The sequence below is a fragment of the Thalassophryne amazonica genome, chromosome 13 (assembly GCF_902500255.1).
Source record: "Thalassophryne amazonica chromosome 13, fThaAma1.1, whole genome shotgun sequence".
Lineage (NCBI taxonomy): Eukaryota > Metazoa > Chordata > Actinopteri > Batrachoidiformes > Batrachoididae > Thalassophryne > Thalassophryne amazonica.
In genome coordinates, this window is record NC_047115.1 from 21956162 (window position 1) to 21982396 (window position 26235).

General features: G+C 40.9%; 1 protein-coding gene across 1 annotated transcript in view; it reads left to right on the forward strand.

Annotated features, from left to right (window-relative positions):
- The first annotated feature begins 681 nt into the window (after window positions 1-681).
- Window positions 682-26235, forward strand: part of tnfaip3 (tumor necrosis factor, alpha-induced protein 3) — a 30880-nt gene continuing 5326 nt past the window's right edge. The window contains 10 exon segments of the mRNA XM_034184219.1: window positions 682-984; window positions 7061-7466; window positions 15885-16075; window positions 23376-23517; window positions 23945-24016; window positions 24019-24114; window positions 24716-24896; window positions 25141-25588; window positions 25590-25926; window positions 25929-26126. Coding sequence (XP_034040110.1) covers window positions 7160-7466; window positions 15885-16075; window positions 23376-23517; window positions 23945-24016; window positions 24019-24114; window positions 24716-24896; window positions 25141-25588; window positions 25590-25926; window positions 25929-26126 — 1972 coding nt within the window. The 5' untranslated portion in view covers window positions 682-984; window positions 7061-7159.

Consider the following 26235-nt stretch of genomic DNA (forward strand, 5'->3'; position numbering starts at 1 on the left):
GTGGCGACCCCGAGTACAAAACATGTGAGCAGCCCAAGGGACTTTACTGTAACACATAACTTAATTTCTGTACTTATTTGTTTTGATCTCTTTGTATGTGTGGATTATGGGAGTTGTTACCAACATCTGGTGAAAATTTCATGTCAATAGCACCTTTAGAAATAAATTCACTGGTGATGTGTTCAACACTTGTTTTACCTGCTATATATACATTGATCGGAGCAGTGCATAATTGTACAAACAGCTGCAGCTTCTTTTCTTTTCTCTTTGAGCGACTTAGTCAATTTATGACAAATAATTTCATAATTCATTTATTTGTGTGAAAAAGTATAAAGTTCGTGCATGAAACTACACCGCACTCACACACAACACATCAATGTGATGTGTTATATCATAATTTCCATAATTCCGATAGCACGTGAAGGCAGCATTAAACTTGGACTTGTTTAAAAAAAACAATGCTGATAGAATATATTTTACATGGTATACGGGATTAATCCTGAAAACCCTTTTTATGAATCCCAAGGAACGGGGGGCTGTTCAGTTTAAAAGAAAAAAAAATGTGAGGTTGTCTCGTGAAATAGAGGATGACGCGGCCTGTCTGTCTCACTCAGTGACGCTCCTTTGTGCTCAGTAGGTGGGATCTATAGTTGAGTCAGTCGCCCCCTGGTGGCAGAAAACTGTAACTGCTCAGGTTGTGAAAGAGAGAGAGAGAGAGAGAGAGAGAAATGGGTGGACGACGGAAAGTCCCTCTGGAAATCCCCTTGACGGGCTTTTTTTTCTCTTTTTTTTTTTTTTAATACACAGCGCTCGGGGTGGCGTTGACTCTTTAGAGACGCTTTGTCGGCTGAGGGGACTCGAACACAGACCTGATAGTAAGAGACGGCTGAATGGCGCCGAGCAGTGCTGCGGTGAAGCTGAGTGAAGTGGCTGAGGGAGGACTTGCCTGAGCATCCGGGAGGGCTTTGTTATCATATTAGCCAGGTAAGAGGCCGTCCTGCGGTCCGCGTGTGGACGCCACGTCTCGGGCAGGAGCAGGGACTCGGCTCGCTGCATCACATCGAGGCCTTGAGTAAATGTGTGCTTGTGGGGACACGGAGGAGGAAGCAACAGCAGCCTGCGCTCACGACAGTGGCTTTGACAGCCATTGTTTACAAAGACGTCACCCTCCGGCGGAAAACGGCGCTTTTGTAAGCGGGCTAATGTGTTTTCGGAGCCGCCGCTCGGTGTCCGTACCCGCCGTGTCAGACGCTATATTGTTTCGAAGGAGCTGTCATTGGAATTACGTAAGCCTTTCACGTCAGCAAAGTCTCCTGTTATTGTGTTTTTGTGTGTGTGTGCTGTGTGGGGCCCAGACATCCGAAAAGCGCGACCCCGTTTGTTCCACATCTGTCCGCCAGGAGGAAAGACATCCAGATGTTGGCTGTATGTTTTCAAGGCACAAGTCCCTCATGTGACCGACGAGCCCTTTAGCGTGGCCTAGTCTGCTTCCACCTGCTGCTGTTTACCCTCCACACACACACACATACCACTTGAAGGACTGTCAGGGTTAATGTTGGAAGTTAGAAAGTCAGCAAAACTCCAGGTCTACTTATTGACCACTAAAGTTGCTGTGAGAATGAGTTGACAACCTTTTATGTTTTTACTCCCAAGTCCTGGTTACCTCAAACCCAATAGGCCCCGAGGCAAATCACACTGGTGCTTCTCCCCGGATACTCTAGTGTGAAGTAGATGTGAGTCTATGATTGCCCTGATTGGGACGCCAGTCCATCGCAGGTCACTTCCCCATCCAAAAGTGGGTACCCATTTACAGCTGGGTGGACTATAGACCTGTTCAAAATGTCAAATGTTACAAAATCTTTTGGGCCACATGTTGTTCTTGTTCCACTAATAAAATAAAAGATCTGTGCCAATTTTTTTTTGTAATCAGACATTGTTTAGGGGTCCCCCACAAACCAAGTAACAGTACAGTTTCAACACCATGATGTCCCTCTTTACTTCATGATCATGGCAGTTTGTTACTGGATTCCTTACAAGAAAAAGCAATACAATACTGTGTCAGTAGTAGGGATGGGTATTGATAAGATTTTATCGATATCGATTCTGCTTATCAAGCCAATTCCTTCTGGATTCCCTTATCGATATGTCTTGTGAATTTTTTGTGTACTAAAAGTAGGCTTTACAGGTTTTCTATGTCAACAACATTTTATTGAATCTTAAAGTAAATAAATATGAAATTGGTCACTGGATCCTTGATCTCTGGACATGAATAAAAAGAAACAAAAGCTGTAGTTTTTGTCAAAAGCATTTCCTTTCAGACATTTTGGCATGAATCTCATTCCATACCTCTGAGCTGAACTCAGCCAGCTGCTGCACGTCAGCGCAGGATGTCTGATTTTGGGAGGAAAAAAACATTTTGATCGATTGCAGTTTGATTGTATTACAACATTTAGAAAGAGGTGTCATTTGATTTAAACGGCGATTCGCTTTGAAGTTATTAATTCCGACCAGGCTCTGTCTTTCTAACTTGACTCAGCAGAGAGCGACGCACTGTTTGGAGGTGTGCCTATGGAACGGAGGACAATTCTCGTTTCTTTCTCGCAACAAGACAGGAGTCCCAGTTAGTGACTTTAATCTGCACAAAAGTGACTCACAATTGACATATTTTGATGGTTTTGAGATGGGTTAAGAGGCAGATTTGCTGCTTCGGAAAAGCATCGAAGCAAAGAACCAATGAAGCAATGGGTCAGAGCACTGTTTCATTACTTCAAGCTTCAAAACAGAGCCTTGCTGCAGAAACGGTTGATTACAGACCCCCTGCAGAGTCTGTAATCAACATAGAGGGGTCATAATTTTCCCGACACCCCAAAAAACAACGGCTGCTCTGAAGGGCCGATAAGGAAATCGTTAAGCAAAAAGGCTATTGATGTCTGTGGATCGAACAATTTCTTAACGATACCCGAAAAGACCCAGTTCCCGATACCCAACCCTAGTCAGTAGCAACTTCATAATGTATTTAAGTAACTTGATAAATTATTGCTTTCGGCTGCACCTGTTTTGTACAGGGTCACCACAGCTGAGCCAGTACAGAGCCGTATAGGGATTTGGCACAACTTTAATGCTGGATGCCCTTCCTGACGCAACTTCAGTTCTACCTGGAGAAACGTATACAACCCCTTGTCTTTCTAAGCAGTCTCTCAGCCAAGTAGTAATCAGGACCTGCTCTGTTTAGCTTCTGTGGTCTGGTAGGATCATTGAGTGGATTGGCTGAAAAGTTAATATTACACTGGCTGAAAACATATTACACTTATTCATAATGGTAGAAGATGTAAAATCTTATACAGGTCCAGAGGTTCATTTGTGCTGATGCTTATCCCGGATATCGTAGCCTGTAGTGGATAAGAGTCTATGACTGTCCCTGGACGGGATACCAGTCCATCACAGCAGTGCCAATTTATGGCTGGGTGGACTGAGACAATGCAGATAAAGTGTTTTGTTCAAGGACACAGACTGATGGCATGACGTGGAATGGAACCCAGATCTACATATTTGTAGCCCTACGACTTTCCATCTAAACTACCTGCTTTGCTCTAATAATAGTCCATCAACTAATTTACAATTTTATATCTGACCAGATATGGCCACAGTTCTTGCAGTCAGATATTGATCCTTAATGAGATTTGGAGTTGAGGATGTTGGAGATTACAGTCTTTATCAAATACAGAAATACTCGGGGATTGAGTCACCTGCACCTTTACCCCAAAACAGTGTACTTATTTTTTGTTTGCACAAATGCAAAAGACCCATGCTAGTTTCTTTTTTTATTTTGTGATTCCAGTTTGTTATAGAATCTGGGTTTTGTACCTGAAAACCTCTGTGTGTTATAGTATAAAATTATTAAAGTTTTTTTTTAATAACATTACATTATTATGCACAGTTCAGTTGATTTAACACAAATGAACCATTTAAGTGATATGATTGCTTTCTTAACAGTGTTTGAATTGGACTAAATTTTTCAGGCTTTACATTTCATTACAAACTATATATATATATATATATATATATATATATATATATATATATATATATATATATATATATATATATATATATACACTTTATGAGGGGTCATGCAAGGCATAACTTATTTTTACACTCATTCTTATAACTTATTCTTACACGGTTTATGTATATGTACGAGGGCTGTCAATAAAGTTATGGTCCTTTTTATTTTTTTCAAAAAACTATATGGATTTCATTCATATGTTTTTACGTCAGACATGCTTGAACCCTCGTGCGCATGCGTGAGTTTTTCCACGCCTGTCGGTGACGTCATTCGCCTGTGAGCACTCCTTGTGGGAGGAGTCGTCCAGCCCCTCGTCGGAATTCCTTTGTCTGAGAAGTTGCTGAGAGACTGGCGCGTTGTTTGATCAAAATTTTTTCTAAACCTGTGAGACACATCGAAGTGGACACGGTTCGAAAAATTAAGCTGGTTTTCAGTGAAAATTTTAACAGCTGATGAGAGATTTTGAGGCGATTCTGTCGCTTTAAGGACTTTTCACGGTGCGAGACGTCGCTCAGCGCTCTCAGGCGCCGTCATCAGCCTGTTCAAGCTTAAAACCTCCACATTTCAGGCTCTATTGATCCAGGACGTCGTGAGAGAACAGAGAAGTTTCAGAAGAAGTCGGTTTCAGCATTTTATCCGGATATTCCACTGTTAAAGGAGATTTTTTTAATGAAAGACGTGCGGACGGGTCCGCGCGTCGGGACGCAGCCGACGCGGTGCGGCGGCACAGGAAAAACACCTCCGTGTTGATAACCATTTGTAAAATCCAGGCGGCTTTTGATGGCTTTCAGTGGAGTGAGTATATGAGAAATTGTTTAACAGGCAGGACATGTTCCAACTTGTCCTTAAGGCTTTCAACAGAGGTGTTTTTCCTGTGGCGGAGCGTCGCGGCGGCTGCGTCCCGACGCGCGGACCCGTCCGCACGTCTTTCATTAAAAAAATCTCCTTTAACAGTGGAATATCCGGATAAAATGCTGAAACCGACTTCTTCTGAAACTTCTCTGTTCTCTCACGACGTCCTGGATCAATAGAGCCTGAAATGTGGAGGTTTTCAGCTTGAACAGGCTGATGACGCCGCCTGAGAGCGCTGAGCGACGTCTCGCACCGTGAAAAGTCCTTAAAGCGACAGAATCACCTCAAAATCTCTCATCAGCCGTTAAAGTTTTCACTGAAAACCAGCTTAATTTTTCGAACCGTGTCCACTTCGTTGTGTCTCACAGGTTTAGAAAAAATTTTGATCAAACAACGCGCCAGTCTCTCAACAACTTCTCAGACAAAGGAATTCCGACGAGGGGCTGGACGACTCCTCCCACAAGGAGTGCTCACAGGCGAATGACGTCACCGACAGGCGTGGAAAAACTCACGCATGCGCACGAGGGTTCAAGCATGTCTGACGTAAAAACATATGAATGAAATCCATATAGTTTTTGAAAAAAATAAAAAGGACCGTAACTTTATTGACAGCCCTCGTATACTGCATGGGTCAGTTAAGTATTTAAGAGCCAATCATGCTTGTGGCATGTATAAAAATGTGAGCAGGCTCAGTTGATTTTGGGCCATCACTCAACACCAAAGTCAGAAAAACACCAAATAACGGAATATCTTTTACAAAGGCTACTCTCCGGTAGAGTTCCAGATGCCAAAGCATCTTGAAGTTGTTTATGTGGCGCCAGTATTGTGTGTTTGTAAGACACCTTGTGTTGGTTTTCTCACATGGGTGAATGGTTAGATATGTGAATAAACACAATATACTGTATGTACATATATGTATTCCCACACTCGTATACACGTATCCTCTAAGAGATGCTTGTGAGAATATATGTGTGATTGTAAGTAGGTGCATGTGAGAATTGTAACTTTGAGTTTAATTAATTTTGTTTTGTCAGCATGTTCCACAAAATTGTATTGTATTCAGTCAGTTAAAAGTCAGTCAGTTAAAATGTTTTATAAAACTGAAAACAAAAGGTTTATATGATGTGCACAAGCCATCTTATTCAAATTTTGAGTGTACATACATTTTCCGTTACTTATCTGAGCAAAGGTTAGAAGAATAAACGTGGCAGGGTATTGGGTAAGGAATATGATAAATAGATTTATTTATTGAGGGTTGAAAACTCTTAAGTGTGTTTTTTGTGTTTGTGTGTTGAGAAAGTTCCTTCTGGTCCATTTCAAATTCATACAATTTTCTCTTTTGCTCTTGTCTGTTGTTTGTTGAACAGTACTTTATCAATGTTCTCAGCAGCAACAAAACTAGGTAGTGTCCATATTAAAAGCCGGTTGTCATTACCGCAACACAGCTGTGCTGATGACAGTATTACTTAAAAATGAAAGAGAACATTTGGCATGGCCATTGGTGGAATGCCACAGCAACAGGTTGTACGAGCACCCCTTGTCAAATACCAATTATTGTCAGGGTGTGGAGTCAATACAACACTGGCAGCAAGCATGATGGCTCACATGCATCCAGGCTGTGTGTAACTATACCTCATCAACACTCTGGACAGAGGGCCTCTAGGGGCAGAGTATAAACTTGCATAGTTTGGCAATAAAATAAAATCTCTCTACTGCTGCTGCTGTTGCTGTTGTTTGACTGTGACAATGATAAGGGAGGAGACCTTGTGGTAGTCGGCATGACCTTTCAAGTAGCCCGGGTAGTTCTCAGTGGTCTTCATTTGTGATCTGGGAGGCATCCGTTTGTTGTTGGAAGGCTTTGAACTCATTGGGACGTAGTGACAACCAGAAGGGAAAACTCGGTTAGAAACCTGAAATATTTGACTTTATTCTATCTGGTTCAGAAGAATATCCAACAAATAAAAGTTACACGATCATGTATGTTGGATGGTTTCCTGAAAATACATGTATTAAGTTGTGTAAAAGGACACAGTGTGTGAATTGATAAGGAAAAGTGTGTCCACACTGGAATTTCACATCTGTTCACCATTCTGTTCTATTTTATTGGTAATTAAAACAGCTGCTCTCTTTCCTTCCATCCAGTTCCTGCATTATTGGGTCATCGCTGATTGGTGCCTCCTCCTCTCCTCCTCCTCGTTCCTCTTCATCCCCACCTTCCATCCATCTGGCCACTCATCCGCCATGTCGCAGGGTCAGAACTTCCTCCCCAAATTCCTGTTCGTCTCAAACCTTTTGAAAGCAATGAAGATCCGTCAGCGTGTTCCCAATGATGTAGTGAAGCCGACTGCCAGTGGTGGGCTGATGCACCACCTGCGTGGTATGCACCGATACACGCTGGAGATGATCGCCATGAACCACTTCCCGCAGGCATTCAGGGAGGTTGTGCAGGCTGCAATTCTGGACCGAGCCATGCAGGCCTCATTGGAGCAAGAGAAGAAACTCAACTGGTGTCGCGAGGTCAAAAAGATGGTGCCCTTGCGTACTAATGGTAACAAAGACTCTGTTGGCTTTTGAAACAAATCTATTATCTATAGGTGTGATAGTGTCCTAAAACATCACAGTAAAAGCACAGTTTCTTATATATTAATTCAATTTCATGATTTTGGTGAGATTGTTGGCTGTTGTGTGTCGCAGGGACTAATACGTTGAGTTTATGGATCAGCAGATGTATAGATCTGCTGTTGGAGAGATTATCAGGAAAGTGATGTTTGACATGGCCAATGCTTTTATTGTCTTTTATTGTTGTTACTAGAATTAACCAGTTGGTAGATAAAATGTTAAAAACCCTTTCAACTTTATATACATCAAGGGTAATGTCTTCAAATTGTTTGTATTGTCCAACCAACCGTCCAAAATCTCGAACTCTTCTGTTTACAGTAATGTAAAGTGGAGCAAATCAGCAAATCTTTACATTTTGAAAAGCTTTTTTGGTTGATAAGTTGCTTAAGTGATTGAGAGATATCTGATGGCATTTTAATATAAAGTGTAACGGGTGCAACAATTCGAAAGATTGGTCACTAAACAAACAGTAATTGAGAAATGAACTGTTTTTCCATTTTGTATATTTGCTCATCGATTTTTACAGCCAGTAATAGGGTGGCCTATCTGTTTTGCTTTTGTTTTCTATGTCACAGAATATTTAGTTATGATTCAAGGCTTTCTGAGATGTCATTACTCACAAGTAGGGTTACAGTAAATGACAATAAACAGGGGAGAAGGGTTGCACTTTCAGAAGCACTCATTTAGCAGTCCCTCTGGTTTTACGGTGCCTCGCTGAGCCACTTGAGTTCAGTCAGCTCTTTGCTGAGTCGTGTTTTCTGTTACGTAGATGTTGTGGCATGGGAACAACCCGGGGTAGGCAAAGATTCAACAATGGGCCTGATCACTTCTGATCATACTGGGAAATTCTCTGGCGTCACTCGCAGGACTGCTGTTTACGGTTGACGATGTTTCAGAACCACATGTTTATACAGTCATTAATTCACTATCTTGGGGTATGCACCCTCTTTTTCTGTGTAGGTGTAAAGATGTGGAAAGTAAATGTCAATAGATCATAGTAGAGAATACTTTTTACGTTCATTACTTGCCTCACCGGTGGGGCTGTGTTGTTCCCTGTGCTGGTAACAAGAATAGAGTTTGGGTTAGTTAAGTCCAGCCAACTTGTGTAGACAATACCAGAAAAAATAATAAATGCAATCATCTTGTAACTCACCAAATTTAAAAAAGCACATAATGAGACTGAACAAATTAGTTGGTGGTTAATTTTGATGCTGCAGGTCAGTCAAAAAGCCTTTGTTTTGCCTATGTAATATTCCATACATGTGACGGCTACCTGCTGGATCGTTTACTGGATGCGGGATGAGTTACTGAAAATTTGGAAAAGGTTTGGTTAAAATTATGTGTGCTTTGTCTGCCACCCGCTAAGCACTGGGCATGTTGTATGCTTGTTTGTGAGCTCTACCTCCCAACAAGTTACGCTAGCAACCTCAGGGAGAAATATGATGCCCACTATGTTGGCAGATATGGGACGAAATAAGCAACAGAATGGGAATGTAAAACTGAAATTAAAGAATGGATGGATCATACCAAAAGTTTTCGTCGGTGCAGTAAATTAGTGATGACAAATTCAAAATGCTGATTAGGACATTTTTCCCTACTATTGTCCGTGATGTGCTTTCTCTCTCTCTCTCTTGTGCTTTGATGTGTTGTAATTTGTTGCGATACATATAAATTGAATTGAGTTTAAAAAGTGAAGCGACTATAAAACCTGATGAAATACTACTTGTTTACTTAGAACTAACTTGAGACCTCCTGTAATAATTTATGCACTTTGATGGCACATATTATATTTGTTCCCTACTTATTTATATTTAGCTTTTCATTATTATGAACAACATTTCAGGAACATTGAGTAAGTGTGCCTAGATTGTACTGTATACAGTATTTTACAATAAGGGTGGGATGAATGGTACTGTATATGTATATCAATAAAAAATAAATAACATTGATAGAAAAACTCACAAAGTGCTGAACCTAATAACACATCAGCACATAACAATAAAACACATTTACAGTAGTGTTCAGAATAATAGTAGTGCTATGTGACTAAAAAGATTAATCCAGGTTTTGAGTATATTTCTTATTGTTACATGGGAAACAAGGTACCAGTAGATTCAGTAGATTCTCACAAATCCAACAAGACCAAGCATTCATGATATGCACACTCTTAAGGCTATGAAATTTGGCTATTAGAAAAAAAAAAGTAGAAAAGGGGGTGTTCACAATACTAGTAGCATTTGCTGTTGATGCTACAAACTCAAAACTATTATGTTCAAACTGCTTTTTTAGCAATGCTGTGAATCACTAAACTAGTATTTAGTTGTATAACCACAGTTTTTCATGATTTCTTCACATCTGCGAAGCATTAATATTGTTGGTTTGGAACCAAGATTTTGCTCGTTTACTAATGTGCTTGGGGTCATTGTCTTGTTGAAACACCCATTTCAAGGGCATGTCCTCTTCAGCATAAGGCAACATGACCTCTTCAAGTATTTTGACATATGCAAACTGATCCATGATACCTGGTATGCGACATATAGGCCCAACACTATAGTAGGAGAAACATGCCCATATCATGATGCTTGCCACCACCATGCTTCACTGTTTTCACTGTGAACTGTGGCTTGAATTCAGAGTTTGGGGGTCGTTTCACAAACTGTCTGCTTGGACCCAAAAAGAACAGTTTTACTCTCATCAGTCCACAAAATATTCCTCCATTTCTCTTTAGGCCAGTTGATGTGTTCTTTGGCAAATTGTAACCTCTTCTGCACATGTCTTTGATTTAACAGAGGGACTTTGAGGGGGATTCTTGCAAATAAATTAGCTTCACACAGGCGTCTTCTAACTGTCACAGCACATACAGGTAACTCCAGACTGTCTTTGATCATCCTGGAGCTGATCAATGGGTGAGCCTTTGCCATTCTGGTTATTCTTCTATCCATTTTGATGGTTGTTTTCCGGTTTCTTCCACACGTCTTTGTTGTTTTGTTTTTTTTTTTTTGTCCATTTTAAAGCATTGGAGATCATTGTAGATAAACAGCCTATAATTTTTTGCACCTGCGTATAAAGTGTTCCCCTCTCCAATAAACTTTTTAATCAAACTGCGCTGTTCTTCTGAACAATGTCTTGAACGTCCCATTTTCCTCAGGCTTTCAAAGAGAAAAGCATGTTCAACAGGTGCTGGCTTCATCCTTAAATAGGGGACACCTGAGTCACACCTGTTTGTTCCACAAAATTGACAAACTCACTGACTGAATGCCACACTACTATTATTGTGAACACCCCCTTTTCTACTTTTTTTTTTACTAATAGCCCAATTTCATAGCCTTAAGAGTGTGCATATCATGAATGCTTGGTCTTGTTGTATTTGTGAGAATCTACTGAATCTACTGGTACCTTGTTTCCCATGTAACAATAGGAAATATACTCAAAACCTGGATTAATCTTTTTAGTCACATAGCACTACTGTTACTGTGAACACTACTGTATGTGTCAGAACAGTTAAAATTAAATGTCAAGAGCAAATAAGTGCACAAACAACAAATATAGTTAAAGCAAGATAAAACCAAACAACTATTGATAAATGGCAGAAAATAAGTTTAAAGAATAGCCTATAAATGTTTTGATCAAAGTGAACATTGTAATAGTAACAGGCACTGATCCACACAGTTGGAACACAGTCAGCAAAGGTTGTATGACTTTATTGGAGCTCCATTTTTAGGTGAAGGGAACAAATTTTAAACATCTTTAAAGGGAAACATCAGCCGTAGCATTTGCTACAGAAACCGGAAGCAGAAATGACGTAGCGTCATATATACTATATACAGATTGTTTTTTGTTTCACATAGGAAATTATTGAAGTGTGAAATTCTTACATAGGTTCAGTCTCAGAATTTATTTTTAACCTGTTTTGTTTGCGCAAAGATAAAGGAACTTGCCGTTCTTATACTTGATCTGTTAAGAGTGAAACTCTTTGTGATGGACACAGCTGGGGTTTGTAATGAGTAAAAGGGAGTTACTGTAACTCTGACACATGGCCACATGGTTCCTCTTCAGAAAGACCCCTGACAGATGATAAACTGATCCAGCTTTTGCTGCCCGTAACTGGATGGAATTTCCTGGATTGCAGTGATGATGATATAAAAGATGAGATGGCATTTAGAGCCAGAATGTCTCACTGTGAAGGACCCGGATCTGACTTTGAGAAAAGGACAGAGAAAAAAAACACATACACACACGGGACTGTCTGGTTACTGCTGAGTCACTGGAGCTCAAACAAATGCACACATACATACAGAGAAAGAATGTGAGAGTAGACGTTCGTTCATGACGCCAGTCAGGATACCAAGCATGTCTTTTTAGTCAAGCTTGTCAGAGTCGCTCTAGATCTGTGGCAAATACCTTCACAGTAATCCCTAAACATGTCACTTAAATTTAGAGCCTCTAAACTCTGTCATTCCTCTCAAAACTTTAGTCCCAGCTGATTGGATTGATCTCTTAAGAAAGCCAAACTCACTCTCTTATATTTGAAGTGAACGGCCTGTATCTGTGTTCTTGGAATGCGGAATTTTTCCATCCAGTATTGAAATGCCTGTTGTTTTGAATTTGTGTCAGAGGGTTTTCCCCAAAAACCGTCCCATGTTTGTCATGTGTCTCCAACGGGCAGGATTTAGTTATTTGCAATAGAGGGACTCTTCAGAGTGGAAAAGGAAATGTGCTACTACAGATTTCTGCATTATACATGTATATTTGTAGCTTGGCATGGCAAGACTAATTGTGATAGTTATTTTTGGATTTCACTTTTGGTTTCCAATGGGGTATTACCAACAGACACAGATCAGAATGTCTCTGGATGCAACTGGATTAGACCTGCAACCAATCAGAGCAATGAAACTGGCTGTACGCTGAAAAAATATCTACAAACTGAACTGGTTTAGATAAGCGATCAAGCTACTCTGAACAGTAATAACACAACTTAGTTAATAATAGAGCATTGTGAATAGTAGCCTGCTGCTGTGCTTGTATTAATGTTGTTATTGCCTTTGAAATTTAGCACTACAACCAACTGTAAGTTTGCTTCCATAAGTACAGGAAGGCCATGGAGCTAGTTACAACATCCATTTGGTATGATATTACTTACCATATGTTCCAGAGTATAAGTCTCAGGACCTCCCAAAGTAGTAAAAAAAAAAACCTGTGACTTATACTCCGGAAAATACAATCGTAGCCAGTGTTTCAACATATTCTTATGGCCTGTTTTATATGATATCAAAAGTTAAGAGCTACATTTCTTGCATATTCTAACGTGCATGCGCAACGTACATTTTGCTTAAAATGTTCAGAAATGCATGCTTGCATTTTGGTTATGATTAGCCGTAGCGTTAGGTTTAGGAGTAGAATAACCTTAATAATGAGGAAAAAGATAACTTACCACTTTTCATTTTTACTGTGATAATCCACCTTCTTGTTGTTGGTGACATCATCACTGCCTCCCAATGTAAAATACATTGGACAGGTATAATATCTGCACAAAAAAAATCTAAATTTTTATGCACCATTTTTCATACATTTCATAGTAAATTTCTTCGTGAGAAAAAGCACTTAGACTTGAATGTGAGGTGAACTTCATTTGTGAGTAATCCCCATCATGTTTTTAAATAGGTTTGGCAGCCAGGAGTTTGGGCTACCAAATAAAAGATGGCAAAGTCTGCTGTGGATTTCTGCCTCATCGTGGACCCTGAGATACATGACTGGTTCCCAGTTTGGTCACCTCCCTGATTTGTTCTTCCATGAGAGCAACCAGCAGATAAACAACAGTAGTCATTTGGTTTTCTTTGTGCCACATCTTTTTAGTGACCAGTGGGACTGGCTTAGCCCTAGCGCTATTTATGGAAACAAAAGGTCTATCATCATATAAATCGCACCACATCTCAGATAAACTGTTGATTCAGCTGGGTGGATGTGTTGTATTTATCTTCCAGAGGAAATGACATATAAACTCTCAGACGCTTCTCTTTCCCACGCTAATATATTTAAACTAATGTGTTGCCTGTTGGGATCCACGGGCTCTATATTGGGTAGTGTTTATAAAATAGGTAGCTGACATGTTTCAAAGGTGGTGATAAATTGATGAATTGGTGATAAATGTTTCTATAATGATTTGGAATGGCGTGTGAGTCCAGAATGTAAAACTCAACATCTATTGTTCACCGTTGTTATGTAAGATCCATAATTTCTCCCAAAATATTAGTCCTGTCAACATTCTGTTTTGGCGGCATTCATCCTTGACCCAAAATACATAAACATACCAAACGGCAAATGTCAGTTACAGACGCATACACATACACAGAGGCCACTTTCTTTTAATATATACATTTTCTGATGTGAATTACAGGAATATTCACGTTTTGTGATTGCACATATGGTATAACATTCTATTTTCAGTTTTTTTTAAAAGAGAGAAAACAGTCTGAAATTGACAACAGCCTCACTAGAGAGCCTAAAGACAGAAATACTAGATAACACAAGCCTAGTGCCTCAGTGAAAAGAGAACAACATTGCATACTTGTGGCTTGTCACCTGGATGGCCACCAGATAAGGATTAAGTCTGTTCCTCTACCAGTGTGCTATCAGGAAGTGTTCCAGCTTACCACAGAGGAAGTGTTTATATTTAGACTGAGAGGACTAGCAGAACATCTTTTGGGCTCGGTAGTTTGGGAGCTCAGTTTTTAGGTCAAAAATCCATCTTTTGCATAAGTACAGCTCATTACAGAAGGATGTTTGTGAATCTGTTCCTATTGTTGCACGTCTGTTTGTTAAGGGCGCTGCCGCTGAGGGTACTTTATCTTGCTAGAGAGAGCTGTAAATTTTATATTTTTGTCGAGAGTGATGCAAGAGCACCGAAATGCAACAGCATCTTGCTAGTCTGAAATAGAATTGGGTTTATTTTTTTTATTTTTTTTTTCACTCAAAGTACAGTGCTATAAAAGTAGCCTTATAGTGACTGAAAATCCCTCAGTGTCTCATCAGTGTCTGTGAGCAGTGCATCATAGTTTACGGGTGATTCATGTCATGAATGGAGGGGAGTCACAAAACATGAAGTGCAATATGACTTTAATTAATTTGATGAATGTTAGAATTATTAAAGAGTCCACTATGCAAGACTCAGTTTAGATTTCAATTCTTGGCTTCCAAAGGGAGGCCCATTTAAAAATATATAAATAAAAAGTTTGTGAATCACTGGCTTAGCAGGTTACGTGGTAATTGCAGCACAGGCACCCAGATGTTTTTATTTGATGAAAATATTTTGAGTGTGCTTGCGCATACTTAATTCCAGTTGAAAATTCTGGAGATTGCAGATGAACTGTATCTATCTTTGACCTTTTTTACAACTGTTCTTTTGCATTGATTAGATCTTACTGTAAACAGGTGCTAGGCCAGGTATAACCAAACATTTTGAGGTTTGTGCCGAAAAGTTATGCGCAGCGATGTTCTGCAGAAAACTTGTGTGTGTTTAACAACTGCCACATAAATGTGCTTAATGCTAAAGAAGAATATGCATTCCGTTTTACACACACACACACACACACACACTCCTCAGCAAATGAAGTCAATAATTGCATGTCATTGGGTGCTGAATAGCACTTGTTAAACCCATAACATGCCATCCTGTCCAAGCCACGCCCCTGTGGAAAGTCCAGGACCAGCAGAGAAGCATTGATGAGATGGGATCATAGGGGAGGAACACACATTCATGAAAGGCAGAAGTTAGTGCAGGGAAATTCCTGTGTTTAGTGCTGCGGCGGGGTATTTCGGAGCCGCACGTGTTCACAAATATATACTCTTATGTTTCACAATGACGAAAAGATCCAGTGTTGCAGTTTGAGATTAAATAAAATTCCAGTGTTTTTAGTCACCCTCTCTATCACTCACATACATGTGATGTAAGAAATCAACTCTTTTTAAATAGATTATAGGGAGCAGTTCTTTTTATGAGATGCAGGATTAGTTAAACATACATTTTTAAAAAATTATATACACACGGGTGCTCACAATGGCCATTTCTCTGATTGCTATGTGGGAGAGTCATATAATAGTCTAGACACCAGATATTCAAAAGCCTGGAAATCCCCAGACTCCTATTACGTGTGTGTGCGTTTGCGTGTGTGCATACACTTGCTTACAGTGCATTTGTTTGTCCAGTTGTGTGTACTTTGTACCATGTTATAATTGCATGTGCCTCTGCACCCACTTCCAGCTGTAATGCATGTATGTCATGTACAGAATCCACTGCACTCTGTCCCCGTATCATGTGGTTTTTACCCCCTTCCTCTGGTTGTGTTTGCAGGAGATGGGAACTGCTTGCTCCATGCGGCCTCCCAGTATATGCTGGGCGTTCAGGACACAGACCTGGTGCTTCGGAAGGCCCTCCATGGCGTTTTAAAAGAGACTGACACCGGCACCTTTCGCGCTCGCTTTCAAGCAGAGCTGCTCCAATCGCAGGAGTTCACCCAGACTGGCCTTCGATACACCACCATGGTTAGACACTGTTCTTTATATAAATGCACATGAAAATCCCTTTGCTTAGGGGAGTGTAAATATCAATCTTTGGATACATGTATGCATGGTCTTTCTGTATTATTACTTATTTTACCACCTGTTAACATGTAACACCACAGACATCAATCAATCAATCAAATTTTATTTAAGCGCTTTACAACAACCTAAATTGACCAAAGCGCTGTACATATAAAAATCGTATTTAAAATATAGTTAAAAAGAAGAACACAGATACATTTTATTCCCAAGTCTAAACAAGACTAAGTATCAAAAGCACATCTAAACAAATACGTTTTGAGTTTTGTTTTAAAAAGGGGCCGATCCGAGATGGCACGCAAGTCAAGGGGCAGCGAGTTCCAAAGTTTAGGACCTGCAACTGCGAAAGCACGATCACCCCACTGTTTGCTTCGAGACCTGGGCTGCTCCAACAAGTAGAGCTGTGCAGATTGTAGAAATCTGATGGGCTGGTAAAGGGTCAGAATCTCACATAAATACGCAGGTGCGAGGCTGTGGATGGAGCAGAAAATGAACAGGAGAAGTTTGTATTGGATTCTGTATTTCACTGGCAGCCATTGGAGAGAGCGCAGAACAGGTGTGATATGGTGATGTTTACGAGAATTTGTGAGGAGCCGGGCAGCAGCATTCTGTACCAGTTGTAATCTGTGTAAGGATGTTTGACTGAGTCCAATGTACAGAGCATTGCAGTAGTCCAAGCGTGAGCTGATGAATGTGTGGATTGCTTTCTCCAGGTCACAACAACTGAGGAAGGGTTTCACTTTTGTGAGAATGCGGAGCTGAAAGAAGCTTGTTTTAACAACAAAGTCAATTTGTTTATGGAGATTTAGGTCAGTGTCCAAGTGAACTCCCAAGTTTCTGATTACGGTGTTATGGTGAGGAAGTGAGTGACCATTTGAGACAACGGCGAGTGGGCTTGTGGTGCCAAAAAGACAGAATTCTGCTTTGGATTCATTTAGACTCAGGAAATTCTGTGTGAGCCAGTGCTTGATCAATCAATCAATTTTTTTATATAGCGCCAAATCACAACAAACAGTTGCCCCAAGGCGCTTTATATTGTAAGGCAAGGCCATACAATAATTATGTAAAACCCCAACGGTCAAAACGACCCCCTGTGAGCAAGCACTTGGCTACAGTGGGAAGGAAAAACTCCCTTTTAACAGGAAGAAACCTCCAGCAGAACCAGGCTCAGGGAGGGGCAGTCTTCTGCTGGGACTGGTTGGGGCTGAGGGAGAGAACCAAGAAAAAGACATGCTGTGGAGGGGAGCAGAGATCGATCACTAATGATTAAATGCAGAGTGGTGCATACAGAGCAAAAGAGAAAGAAACAGTGCATCATGGGAACCCCCCAGCAGTCTACGTCTATAGCAGCATAACTAAGGGATGGTCCAGCCCTAACTATAAGCTTTAGCAAAAAGGAAAGTTTTAAGCCTAATCTTAAAAGTAGAGAGGGTGTCTGTCTCCCTGATCTGAATTGGGAGCTGGTTCCACAGGAGAGGAGCCTGAAAGCTGAAGGCTCTGCCTCCCATTCTACTCTTACAAACCCTAGGAACTACAAGTAAGCCTGCAGTCTGAGAGCGAAGCGCTCTATTGGGGCGATATGGCACCACGAGGTCCCCAAGATAAGATGGGACCTGATTATTCAAAACCTTATAAGTAAGAAGAAGAATTTTAAATTCTATTCTAGAATTAACAGGAAGCCAATGAAGAGAGGCCAATATGGGTGAGATATGCTCTCTCCTTCTAGTCCCCGTCAGTACTCTAGCTGCAGCATTTTGAATTAACTGAAGGCTTTTTAGGGAACTTTTAGGACAACCTGATAATAATGAATTACAATAGTCCAGCCTAGAGGAAATAAATGCATGAATTAGTTTTTCAGCATCACTCTGAGACAAGACCTTTCTGATTTTAGAGATATTGCGTAAATGCAAAAAAGCAGTCCTACATATTTGTTTAATATGCGCTTTGAATGACATATCCTGATCAAAAATGACTCCAAGATTTCTCACAGTATTACTAGAGGTCAGGGTAATGCCATCCAGAGTAAGGATCTGGTTAGACACCATGTTTCTAAGATTTGTGGGGCCAAGTACAATAACTTCAGTTTTATCTGAGTTTAAAAGCAGGAAATTAGAGGTCATCCATGTCTTTATGTCTGTAAGACAATCCTGCAGTTTAGCTAATTGGTGTGTGTCCTCTGGCTTCATGGATAGATAAAGCTGGGTATCATCTGCGTAACAATGAAAATTTAAGCAATACCTTCTAATAATACTGCCTAAGGGAAGCATGTATAAAGTAAATAAAATTGGTCCTAGCACAGAACCTTGTGGAACTCCATAATTAACTTTAGTCTGTGAAGAAGATTCCCCATTTACATGAACAAATTGTAATCTATTAGACAAATATGATTCAAACCACCGCAGCGCAGTGCCTTTAATACCTATGGCATGCTCTAATCTCTGTAATAAAATTTTATGGTCAACAGTATCAAAAGCAGCACTGAGGTCTAACAGAACAAGCACAGAGATGAGTCCACTGTCCGAGGCCATAAGAAGATCATTTGTAACCTTCACTAATGCTGTTTCTGTACTATGATGAATTCTAAAACCTGACTGAAACTCTTCAAATAGACCATTCCTCTGCAGATGATCAGTTAGCTGTTTTACAACTACCCTTTCAAGAATTTTTGAGAGAAAAGGAAGGTTGGAGATTGGCCTATAATTAGCTAAGATAGCTGGGTCAAGTGATGGCTTTTTAAGTAATGGTTTAATTACTGCCACCTTAAAAGCCTGTGGTACATAGCCAACTAACAAAGATAGATTGATCATATTTAAGATCGAAGCATTAAATAATGGTAGGGCTTCCTTGAGCAGCCTGGTAGGAATGGGGTCTAATAAACATGTTGATGGTTTGGATGAAGTAACTAATGAGAATAACTCAGACAGAACAATCGGAGAGAAAGAGTCTAACCAAATACCGGCATCACTGAAAGCAGCCAAAGATAACGATACGTCTTTGGGATGGTTATGAGTAATTTTTTCTCTAATAGTTAAAATTTTGTTAGCAAAGAAAGTCATGAAGTCATTACTAGTTAAAGTTAATGGAATACTCAGCTCAATAGAGCTCTGACTCTTTGTCAGCCTGGCTACAGTGCTGAAAAGAAACCTGGGGTTGTTCTTATTTTCTTCAATTAGTGATGAGTAGAAAGATGTCCTAGCTTTACGGAGGGCTTTTTTATAGAGCAACAGACTCTTTTTCCAGGCTAAGTGAAGATCTTCTAAATTAGTGAGACGCCATTTCCTCTCCAACTTACGGGTTATCTGCTTTAAGCTACGAGTTTGTGAGTTATACCACGGAGTCAGACACTTCTGATTTAAAGCTCTCTTTTTCAGAGGAGCTACAGCATCCAAAGTTGTCTTCAATGAGGATGTAAAACTATTGACGAGATACTCTATCTCCCTTACAGAGTTTAGGTAGCTACTCTGCACTGTGTTGTTATATGGCATTAGAGAACATAAAGAAGGAATCATATCCTTAAACCTAGTTACAGCGCTTTCTGAAAGACTTCTAGTGTAATGAAACTTATTCCCCACTGCTGGGTAGTCCATCAGAGTAAATGTAAATGTTATTAAGAAATGATCAGACAGAAGGGAGTTTTCAGGGAATACTGTTAAGTCTTCTATTTCCATACCATAAGTCAGAACAAGATCTAAGATATGATTATAGTGGTGGGTGGACTCATTTACTTTTTGAGCAAAGCCAATAGAGTCTAATAATAGATTAAATGCAGTGTTGAGGCTGTCATTCTCAGCATCTGTGTGGATGTTAAAATCGCCCACTATAATTATCTTATCTGAGCTAAGCACTAAGTCAGACAAAAGGTCTGAAAATTCACAGAGAAACTCACAGTAACGACCAGGTGGACGATAGATAATAACAAATAAAACTGGTTTTTGGGACTTCCAATTTGGATGGACAAGACTAAGAGACAAGCTTTCAAATGAATTAAAGCTCTGTCTGGGTTTTGGATTAATTAATAAGATGGAATGGAAGATTGCTGCTAATCCTCCACCCCGGCCCGTGCTACGAGCATTCTGACAGTTAGTGTGACTCGGGGGTGTTGACTCATTTAAACTAACATATTCATCCTGCTGTAACCAGGTTTCTGTTAGGCAGAATAAATCAATATGTTGATCAATTATTATATCATTTACCAACAGGGACTTAGAAGAGAGAGACCTAATGTTTAATAGACCACATTTAACTGTTTTAGTCTGTGGTGCAGTTGAAGGTGCTATATTATTTTTTCTTTTTGAATTTTTATGCTTAAATAGATTTTTGCTGGTTATTGGTAGTCTGGGAGCAGGCACCGTCTCTACGGGGATGGGGTAATGAGGGGATGGCAGTGGGAGAGAAGCTGCAGAGAGGTGTGTAAGACTACAACTCTGCTTCCTGGTCCCAACCCTGGATAGTCACGGTTTGGAGGATTTAAGAAAATTGGCCAGATTTCTAGAAATGAGAGCTGCTCCATCCAAAGTGGGATGGATGCCGTCTCTCCTAACAAGACCAGGTTTTCCCCAGAAGCTTTGCCAATTATCTATGAAGCCCACCTCATTTTTTGGACACCACTCAGACAGCCAGCAATTCAAGGAGAACATGCGGCTAAACATGTCACTCCCGGTCCGATTGGGGAGGGGCCCAGAGAAAACTACAGAGTCCGACATTGTTTTTGCAAAGTTACATCATGATTGATGTCATCCATACAGGTGTTGATAGCCTGAGATGCATCTGGAGAATCTGGTGAGACTGGTAGATAGATTTGAAGATCATCGGCATACATATGAAAAGACACATTATGGCTGGAGATGATTGAACCCAGAGGCAGCATTTAAAGAGAACAGAACTGGGCCCAAAATGGAGCCTTGCGGGACACCAGAAGACAGTCGGGCTGTAGAAGAGGAGTGGCCATTGATGAAAACAGAGAAGTGCCTGTCTGTTAAATAGGACCTGAACCACTGCAGCACGGGTCCCTGAAAGCCCACCTGCTGGGCTAGACGGTTCAGGAGGATGAAGTGGTCCACTGTATCGAATGCTGCAGTGAGATCAAGCACTACAACAGGACAGGTCTCTTTGAGTCCAGGGACAACAGGATGTCATTTTGCACTCTCAACAGCGCAGATTCAGTCTAGGATCTAGCTGAGACATGTATGCACATCATTTAGGAGAGAACAACTCAAGTGTTCTAGACTAATATGACCCCAATGAACAACTTGAGATATGTGCCAAAATCCAGTAGTACAAGTGGCATCCTGGGACGAACACCCTGAAAATGACCACGCCCTTTTTTTGTCCAGAGTGTTACTTCAAATACAGCTATATTTTCTAAACTACAGCAGCTACATATTTTCCAAGGTACTCAATATGTTCAGAATGACCAATACCTGTTCAGAAGAGTCATAGAAAAGTGTATCATTTCTAATTTTGCTATTTTAAGAGAAAACCACTAGAAAACATTTGGTCAAATGATGTACACCCAGTCCGGAATAGCCACATATTTAGTAACTTAAACTTTCTGGGCTATGTTGGCTGTTGGGAAATTTTCCAGGCAGCACAGTGGCTTAGTGGTTAGCACTGTTGCCTCACAGCGAGAAGGTCATGGGTTCAATTCCCGTGGCCTTTCTGTATGGAGTTTGCGTGTTCTCCCCGTGTTTGTGTGGGTTTCCTTTGGGTGCTCCGGTTTCCTCCCACATCCAGAGACATGCGGGTTAGGTGGATTGGAATCTTTAAATTGTCCGTAGGTGTGTGTGTCTGTGTTTGTCTGTTTGTGGCCCTGCGACAGACTGGCGTCCTGTCCTGGGTGTACCCCGCCTCGCGCTCTATGGCTGCTGGGATAGGCTCCAGCCCCCCGTGACCCTTAAATGGACTAAGCGGTAGAAGATGAATGAATGAATGAATCTTTAAAACATTTAAGATCTCTAGATACTGCTGTCTGCTAAAGAAACAAGTTTTGTGAAGTATTTTTCACTTTAATTCAATATTCCATTGATAACAGTATGACTGAAGATAAAATTTCATTATATTTGGCAAATGTTTCTTTTCTTTCGATGGACGGTAATAAATTGATCCACTTATTTTAGCCATTCTCTCTTAAAATATCAAAATGGAAATTTTACACTTTTCTATGACACCACCACCAAAAAAAAAAAAAGCGTGTTGGTCATTCTGAACATTTTGAGTACCTTGGAAAATCTATAGTTGCTGCAGTTTAGAAAATACAGCTGTATTTGAAGTAGCACTCTGGACGATAAAGGGTGTGATCATTTTCGGGCTGTTCGTCCTGGATAGAGATTTTGGCACATATCCCAAGTTCTTCATTGGGGTCATATTAGTCTAGAAAGGTTGAGTTTCGCTCTCCTAAATCATGTGCATACATGTCTGTTAGGTCCTAGACTAAGAGGTCTTTCAAGTCTTTGAGTACAGAGTAGGTTTTAATATTGTGTCCTACACTTAAAAAGAAAAAAGATTCTCAACTTCTTACCTCAAGAGTCAAAACATTTAAGACTTCTTTTGATGATTAATTAGCATTTTGTACCAGTTGTCTGACAAAGTATGAAAAGGCCATCATTTTCTCCTTTTTTGTAATGAATGCAATTTGAAATTAATTACTACCAGCCCAGTTGGTGGCAGTAGTACACCCCAGTTTTGAAGATGAAGAAAAAAACACAAACTTGTTTTTGTTTAGAATTTATTCATCATGTTATGCTGAAGGAAAGGTAACACAGAAGGAAAGTAACTTCTCAGAGAAATATTCAAGAAGGTGGACATTTGGAAATACTTCAGTTAGTCTCCAGTGTAAGGGTTTGGGATACTCCGTGTTGCATGTTTCCCACGCAGTATATGAAGGTCGACAAATAGAAGAATTTCCTTAATTGAAACTGGCCCCCCACCTCTGGGAGGTTGGTACGCAGCTGTAGAATCTGAATGTGGCTCTAAGCTGATGTCTCAGCTGTTCAGCAACCTTGCAGATGTCTTTTGTTTGCTTTTGTCTCTGAAATGCATAAAAAATGTGTGAATTTGAACAATACTTCCAACAGCTTTGCACATTTTTGTAAATATTGTGCTGTAGCCGAATTACAAACGGGTCTGGGCCCAACTTGACGAGCTTTGGGATACTGCATGGAGCATATGTAATGGTTTATGGATTTTAAGAAAATTAATCTGTACTGAAAGCTTGTGTTATAACTCTGGGTTGGTACATTTCCAGAACTGGGAGGATGAGTGGGAAAAGATAGTGAAGATGGCATCTCCAGTCTCCAGCAGCAACGGTCTCCAGTTTGACTCTCTGGAGGACATTCACATCTTCATCCTCGCCAATATTCTCCGCAGACCCATCATTGTCATTGCAGGTACTTTTTTGTTCTGAAATCCTCATGTTTGACTGCGCTTTACCTCACCTCATATTCACTTCAGTTAGTGGATGCAGCACAGATTTGGTGAATTGTATTGTTACTTCATAACAGCATTATTATAGCACCATAAAATAGTACACTGTTCTACTTTTGAGGTGTACAAAGACATTTGAATTTATTTCTTGACATTTATGCATGTGTAGCCATTTGATTGATTAAAAAAAAAAAAAAGATCAATATCTTGTCATTTTTCTTAAAAGTGAAAGCATTGCTAGAATTTCTCATCAGATTCCTTAGATACAAATTTCCCAAATTTGATTTCATTTCCGAATGCGGTCAGTAATAGCAGTTATTGTGGAGACTCGGCACAGGATATTTAAGCTGTTTTTTGATGATGGAATTTAAATGGATGTTCTTTTAACAGACCAGGTGGTCAGGAGTATGAAATCTGGCTCCTCCATCTCTCCTCTGAATGTGGGTGGTATTTATCTGCCACTAACTGGCCACCCACTGAGTGCTACAAATACCCGATTGTGCTCGGCTACGACTCACAGCACTTTGCTCCCCTCATCACCATCAAAGATAGTGGTCCAGGTAGGAAATGGCAACAGTTTGGCAATATGATGTACACGAAAGAAAGTAAGATGCACATTGAATGACACAAGAAAACATCCCGTTAACACTAAAGCCTCATTCTCATGTTTGCCGATATGAATCCTACAAGGACACGGCCTGTAACTGTGGAAAAACCATCATGTTGAGATCATGCTTTGTGACATATTTGATCTAGTGAGCAGTGTCATGACGTAGCACACTGGGATTGTACCATGCAAAGTGGGAAAACACAGCAGTAGCACATTCATAATATAACTTCAGCACAACTTCTCTGTGATTTTATGGCATGTACGAAAATACCACAGGCTCCGAGGCATTGCACGTCATGATGACAAAAAGGAAATTTTCAAACATGTTGAAAAATCATCCATGGTCGAAACAACATCACAGTTTTGGAATATCCCGGTTTACCACAGAGCCTTAAGATCTCAAACTGTGGTCTTCTGTGAAAGTAAGACTGGGACTTGATTGTATGAGTCTGAGTTTGTAAGGAAAAAATGTCTAATCAATCATGGTGAATTTTCTGTTTTAAGCTTACTTTTCCTACAGTATGTAATATTTTGGTCTTTGCATTTCCCAGAGATCCGAGCGGTACCTCTCATCAATCCGGGGCGAGGAGGCTTTGAGGAGCTGAAGGTCCATTTCCTCATGGAGAAGGAACAGCAGCAGAAAGACAGACTTCTCAAAGATTACCTACTCCTGATAGAAATCCCAGTCATCGGCTTGGGCTATGATGCGACACGCATCATCAACGCCGCACGGTACCCAGAGACTTTAAAGCTTTGTGTCTTAAATGTAGAGTGAACAGAATTCAAGAATAAAAGGAAATATTTACATCCCAATCACAGGTGTTGACCAGTTCTGCCTGTTGAAATGTGGGGATATGTATGTCTACTTGCAAACACGCTTCTAGCAGCGTAACGGCGATAAAAGTTTAACTTAGAATTTGTCTGAATGTATAAAATCTTTAAAGGACCACATACTAAAATATCTCTCTTTTCCAAGCTTGGATGAAGGAAATCTTCCTGAAGACATGAACCTAATGGAGGACTATCTGCAGCTGGTCAACCATGAGTACCAGCGATGGCAGGAGGACAAAGAGCAGGCGTGGGCCGCACAGCCACAGCGCCCGCCACCTTTCTCCGTGTCCCAGCTCTCCCTTATTGAGATCCGCTGTGCCACACCACGCTGCACATTCTATGTGTCTGTGGACACACAACCCCATTGTCACGAGTGCTTTGAGAAGAGACAAGCCACTACTGGGGGAGGAGCGAGGATAGAAGGCATGGTTCAGACAAAGGGAGGTGTACAAAGTGGGGCAGGCAGATCGGACACTGAGGGGAGCTCCAGAGGAGCCAGAAGCAGCAGCCCCCCAACCTCCTCTTCTGGGAGAGGGGTGGTGTTATCCAGCCCCCGCTCAGCTCCACCCACTGCACCCAGCCTCAGTCTCTACAAGCGAAACACACGCCATGAAGTGCAAGACCCCTGGCTGCCTCTTCACCCTTAGTGTGGAGCACGATGGACTTTGTGAACGCTGCTTCAACTCCAGGCAGAACCATGGACCCCCTGGAGCTGGAACGGCTGCTACAGGACTTCCAGGCCCCAATGGGGGGTCTGTAGTCCCCCACCCGGCCCAGAGCTCTGGCTGGACACAGTGGGGAGGCCGTGAAACTGAAACAGAACGCTGCAGCATGTGCAGACAGGAGGCATTCAGGATATTCAACGGCCTTTGTCCACCTTGCATGCAGAGACAGCAGGCTCCAGAAAGGGGCGAGCCACAGCAGAGCAACCCTAGACTGAGGCCTTGTCTTCTGCCTGGTGCCAGGCCAGAGACACTGAGCGACCGTGCCTCACATTAACCCCAGGACACACTTCAGCCTGGCAGGCTCCTCTGGCTCGGCCTTGTAAAAGGTCTGGCTGCCAGTTCTTTGGGACTCCAGAGAAGTTGGGGTTCTGCACTATTTGCTACGTAGACTATCAGACCAATCACCGTAAGTCCTGAAAATTAAGTCTGTCATGTGACTGTCTGGGATTGATGTTATTAAGATTGTAAATGAATTGTAGTGCAAATTTCTCAGTGCCATTTTTGTGCAATTTGCT